This window comes from Rutidosis leptorrhynchoides, chromosome 3 (genome assembly GCF_046630445.1).
Source record: "Rutidosis leptorrhynchoides isolate AG116_Rl617_1_P2 chromosome 3, CSIRO_AGI_Rlap_v1, whole genome shotgun sequence".
Classification (NCBI taxonomy): domain Eukaryota; kingdom Viridiplantae; phylum Streptophyta; class Magnoliopsida; order Asterales; family Asteraceae; genus Rutidosis; species Rutidosis leptorrhynchoides.
Genome location: NC_092335.1, coordinates 276,378,677 through 276,384,899, shown reverse-complemented (window position 1 = coordinate 276,384,899; position 6,223 = coordinate 276,378,677). Strand labels below are relative to the sequence as shown.

Below are 6,223 nucleotides of genomic sequence, written 5' to 3'. Positions count from 1 at the left end.
AATAATGTCGGTAGAATAACACTTGTATTTCTTCATAATATCCATAGTGTTACAATGTTTGATAGCTTCTACTAATAACTACTTACTAATATCCTACTGATCACTAGAGAGCAACAATAGAGAGATAATTATTTTCCTAATCTCTGTACTTTTCTCTCTCTAGAAAGTAGAGAGAGAAGTAATCTTCTACTGATCACTAGTGAGCGACAATAGAGAGATGTTTTAGAGAGAGAAGTGAAGAAGGTGTGTGTTGAAATGGTGGGATGTGCCATTTATTTATAGGAAAGCTTGATGGCAAAGTTGTAAATAAAACCCCTGGCAGGTAGCTTCAATAGGGGTAGTTCTGGTAAGTGGGTGCGTCAATGGGTATCTGCTGGAAAAAAATGGCTTAAAAACCCCTGGCAAGTAGGTGCGGCAGGTGGGTTGCATGGGGGGGGGTATCTAGTAAATGGCTTGAAACCCCCTGGAAAGTCGGCGCCTATGCCCGGCGTTGGTGCGCGGTGCTAGGTAAGCCGGTCCTCGTGGCCATTTCTGGTGCCCAGTGTCTGGCAAGCCGGCCACTAATGGCAAGTTGTCCTGGCAAGCCGTTTTTGATTGCTTGGATTATCTTGCTCGTTCCCTGGATCGTTACTTGGTTTCCGGGGTCGTAACTTGTCTTCCACCGTTTTCGCTCTAGAATCTTCGTTTTAGCTCTGTTTTATTTGATTCGTTTTGCATCGGCTTTGTAATTACTTGATCTACAATATTAACCGACAAAGTGATTATTTTGGCGATAAAATTTGGAACTTTATTGATTTAGGGCTTAATATCGGGGGTAAAAACGTGACTTTTTGGCCGATAACAGTTCTTAATTTTTATAAGGAAGTATGTCATGGTAGAGAGTGTTTGTTCTTGGGTTAGTCCTGGTGAATAGTGCTCATGCGGCGCAGATGTGAGAGTTATTATTAATTGCATAGCTATTTTTATCATTACTTGAAATTACATTATTCGAAATTATAGAGCAATTATTTAAGATTACATACGTATTGTTCGGAATAGCATGGTCATTATTCAAAATTTCATAACCATTATTTGAAAGAGTAGTAATAATAATAAGACAAAATTACACTGATAATTCGAATCAAATTTCAAATCAAATCCATAAAATTAAATAAGTAATTCTTCATATCATACAGAATCGTTAAAGTAACTAAATATCACCAACAATGACAGCAGTAGCAGCAACAACAACAACATCAACAACAAATTTTCTAGTGACAACCTTAAGAATTGTCATTAAGAATAAATTTATGCATTAAATAGTTGTACACTTTAGGGTAGGTATTTTAAATCTAAGTAGTGGCGGATCTAGATATTATAGTCAGTGGTAGAACATAATAATAATAGGCTAACCACTTCATTTGCACATCATATTTTACAATTCTTCACTATTTTTAGAGAAAGAAAAATAAGCTTTAATGAGTTTATCAAACATAAGAGTCCCTTTTAATACGTTTACCAAGTTAGATTATTTTTTCAACGACAAAAAAATAATATAATATTAGCGAGAAGCTAGCAAAAAAATTACAATTTATTTAAGGGGTTTTGCAACCACACCGAATTGTTTAAAACTACGTATCTAAAATCGAGAATACAACCAAATAAAAGCCGAAACAACTATGCTATCGTAAACATGAGACTTTTTTCATTTTAGGTCGTTGAAGATATAGCTTTTGTGAAGACGTCAAATATTCCATATCACCAAAATTACAATAACTCTGAGAATGACACATTGTTTTCCAGTGATGGGAACCTCATCAACCCATAGCCAAATATCTTCAATAGAATTCCAATGAGGAAACAGAATGTTGGTCCATTGGTTAACTTCATTCCAAATCTGAATATTGATGTCGCAGTCAAGAAATAAATGGCATTCATCTTCATCCATACGGTTACATGAGCAGCATGTAGTATCGTCCAACTCGATGTCTCGCTGCATGAGATTGATCTTCATAGGTAAACAAAGAAGGTTCAAGTGCCAAATAGAATTGTTAGCCAGAACTTACTATATATACGTATACATACTACTGTACATAAAAGAGCTGGAAGTAGTTTGAATGTAAAATAATTCTATATAATGACATCAGATTTTAAATTGCATATTTATATAACTAAAAGAGTTATATGAAAAATATTTAATATGACATTGGCCCCACAATCGTCTTCCCCACAACACAAGTTTACTTGTACAAAACTTTTCATCCATTAACTTAACATAAGACTATCATTTTTCTTCTAGAATTTCAACAAACTTATGCTTTATAGTAATGCTTAATTCATATTCTAATTCCAACTTTTAGTGGTAGCACATGCTACTGGTAAAAGTTATGTAGATACGCCCCTAAGACTAAGTGATTGTTAAAATATAATAACAAAAATTACATGTTCTATTAAAGGAAAACATAATTTATTAGACATTTACATCCATTACATATCTTTATTCTAACTAAATGCAACTATAGCATTATATCAACACTTTCTTCTATTACCAAACAATAACTAATACAATGTCATCCATGACACCTTCATTCAATTTAAATATTATTTTACAATCTAGACCATATTTAATGGTGAGGGTGTGATTGGGTGTTTTAATGGGTTATAATGTTGATTTGGAAAATGTGATGGCGTGATGGAGTTTGTAATGATATGACGTGATGGTTGTCTGATAGGACAATATGTCCTATCTTTTTAATTTTATTTTTCATTTTTTGTAAAGTTTTTATATTACTCCGTATTTCATCTTAATTTATTAATTAATTTAAAATATCTTTTACTTAAGTTATTATATATAGTTACTTAGATTTAAGATATTTTTTGTAAATTATTACAAAGTCTAAGGGGCATAAAGTGTAACTTTCTTTATTTTATCTCCATTTTACATCACGATCTGAATCAACATCTTCTTCTTCATCATCTTAACATCATCTTCTTCTTCATCTTAAAAATCTTCTTTATCAATATACACTACACTACAATAATACGCCCAAAATTAAAACTAAAATTTATAATAAAAATACATGGAACAAGGGAGGTGGTTGTTTATTATTAGTTATGGCTTCAAACACGCCATTTCACTGCCCGTGAAGCAACCATCGCGTCACCTGAATTTTGCTTCGATCACGCCACACTGTGGTGCCACCATGGTGTGATGGTGGTAAAAAAGGTTAATAACGCCAGCGTTAGATATGGTCTTAAAACATTAAATTTAAATAAAAAACATAACATTTTAAATAAAACTAAAATTAAACATAATAATAATAATAATAATAATAATAATAATAATAATAATAATAATAATAATAATACAATTACAATTATAAAAACATCCTAAAAATAAAAAAAAATTAATAATTAAAACGTCCTAAAATTGAAATAATTTAAAGTTAAAAAAAAGTTAATAATACGATTACATAAATAAATTTAATATTTTTAATCGAGTCCTAACTCACCTAGTCTGAATCAAGACTACTCGAATCGGAAGGGATTCTCATCCGACTCGAATCACCTTAGGGATTTTCATCAAAGTATATAAGATGCAACTCAATTCGAGGAAAATGTATCTTGACTTGTTCTTTTTAAGCATCACATTCTTTAACAGAAACCTAAATTACTTCTTGTCTCCATCGAAATACAAAATCATCGAGTATCCGAACAGTATTAGTTCATGGAGGAAGTCGTACAACTTTGATAGATCGAAGTTAGTAACGTCGAAATCATCAAATTCCATGCCAACGTATGACTTTCAGTCATACCCTACTTTACCTCCCGTAATGTACGTCCATTGAAACCAATATGGCAGTCATGAATATAAAAGTAATGTTTGAAGTTAAATGAAAATAGAAGGTGAAGAAGAATTGTTTGAAAGTGAGATGAGGTGAGATAAAATTGATAGTGTTTAGGTGTTATTTATAATGTTTGAGGTGATAAAAGTTTTTAAAAAATAATAAGACCATATGTAACGCTACCGTGCTGCAGCGGTTTTTACCCCCAACACGCCACCTAACATGGGTTAGCACGGCGTGTTGGGCGGTGGGGAGGCCGGCGTGCTTCAACTCAACACAGGATCATTTTGGTGCGTGTTGAATGAGTTAGTGACGTGGGGGTTTATATACCTTGTATTTTTCAACGGACATATACATATATTCTATTTTAATTAATTAAAAAACTTAAATTTTATCTATATAAATACAATATCAAATATAATTTCAAACACACTTTCATTTCTCTCATTACTAAACAATTTCAATTTCTCTATAAACAAATCATTACTCAAAATGGATGCCTATTTAAAGATCGTCGACGATGATTCTTCGGACGATGAAATGTAATTAAGTGTTATGTGTTCGTGCGCCGAAGAGCTAGACCGAGAAGCTGGTGAGGGCTCAAGTCAGGGACCTCCACGACCTCCACAAGCCCGAATCTATATTCCTAGGGATCGTGAAGGTGCGGCTACACGTATACACAGAGACTATTTTGCTGAACAACCTACGTTTCCCGATTAAAAATTTAAAAGATGTTATCAGATGCAACCGCAATTATTCGAGCGTATCGTAGCAGGTATACGTGACTGCACTATTAATCCTTTACCCGCACACTTTGCATATTTTAGGCACGCATACGACGTCGTTGGTCGTGAAAGTTTTAATTTATATCATAAGTGCACATCTACATTACGCTAGTTGGCGTACAATATGACGGGTGATATGTGGGATGAATATTTGCATATGAGTGAGCTAACCTCATTAAACTGTTTAGACAACTTTTATTTGTGTGTTACTGATTTGTACCAACAAGAATATCTACGTAAACCAACTGCACGTGATATTCAACGATTACACGAAACGCAAGAAACAAGGCATGGTTTTAGGGGGTTGCTTGGGAGCATCGATTGCATGCATTGGAAATGGAAGAATTGTTCCGTTGCATGGCAAGGTCAATACACAAGTGGGCATAAAAAAATCATCTCTTATTCTCAAAGCTGTAGCTTTGTATGATATGTGGATATGGCACGCATATTTTGGTGTTGCAGGTTCCAACAATGACATCAATGTGTAGACCCTTTCCCCATTGTTTGATTCTATTAAGAACGGTTCCGCTCTACCTTCACCATTTACAGTAAATGGTCATGACTACACACATGGTTATTATCTCACGGACGGTATTTATCCGGATTGGGCTACACTTATCAAAGTATACCAATCCCCAACCGACTAGCCATCTGCAAATTTTACACGTTTTCAAGAAAGTGCACGAAAAGATGTCGAGTGAACATTTGGTGTCCTTCAAGGTAGATTCAATATATTACGTGTGCCTGGACGAGCTTGGAGAGCTAAACAAATGCACCGCATATTATATTGTTGTGTTCTATTGCACAATATGATCCAAGAGGATAATGGTTTTGCTATAACGTCACTCGATGAAGAGTATCTAAGAGAGCCAGAAAACCGACCCGTTTTTGTTAGGAATCGAAATACTACTCGAGCTGCACGAGAAGAGGAAATTCGCGACAAAGATGTGCATAATGCACTTCGTGCAGACTTAACCGAGCATATTTGGAATCTTCCACCAAACTACCGTTGTACCATTTAAGTAATGTTTAGTTATTGGAATTTTTTTAAATTACCGTATTATAATTTTCTATTTTTAGGACTTTTTTTATTGAAATCGTATTTTTAATATTAACTTTAGTGTGTTTTGTTAAATTAATTTGTTATTATAATTACAAAATAATAATATAACTAATTAAACAAAATAAATTAAATGCAAGAAAAATGAAAAAGAAATAAAAAATACTTCACCCCTACCCAGCAATACGCCACTCAGCACGCCATCCATTACACAGCAGTATGGCAGCACGCTCATCAAGCACCCCACCCCCACCCAGCAACACGCCAACACGCCCCCTCAGGGTTAAAAATGGTCTAAGAAAAAGTAACCGTTGGCCAACAAGTAGGTTCTTTTATTTTTAGTTTTGATTTTTTTTAATAACAAATAGCGGTTGAAACAAAATATTTCAAACATATTTGGTAATTGAATCGTTATGATATATGCTTTGGGATCACAAGGTGCGTCGCGAGAAATAGATAACAACTCGATGGCGATTGAATGCCATCGGGTGTGATGGATAGCGATGGAAATAACGAAAAATCACATTACCAATGAGAATGGTTTTAATAACATT

General features: G+C 34.1%; 1 protein-coding gene across 1 annotated transcript; it reads left to right on the top strand.

Moving 5' to 3' along the window:
• Window positions 1-4,733: 4,733 nt before the first annotated feature.
• On the top strand, window positions 4,734-5,631 carry LOC139901001 (uncharacterized). Its single transcript, XM_071883743.1, has 2 exons — window positions 4,734-4,974; window positions 5,429-5,631. The coding sequence occupies exons 1-2, from the start codon at window positions 4,734-4,736 to the stop codon at window positions 5,629-5,631; spliced, it is 444 nt and encodes a 147-aa protein (XP_071739844.1).
• The last annotated feature ends 592 nt before the right edge of the window (window positions 5,632-6,223 follow it).

Excerpts from the sequence above, each read along its gene's own strand:
- LOC139901001 (XM_071883743.1), top strand. The coding sequence starts at position 4,734 with ATGACGGGTGATATGTGGGATGAATATTTGCATATGAGTGAGCTAACC. Across the intron at positions 4,975-5,428 it reads TTGTTCCGTTGCATGGCAAG|AGGATAATGGTTTTGCTATA; the intron begins GTCAATACACAA and ends ATATGATCCAAG.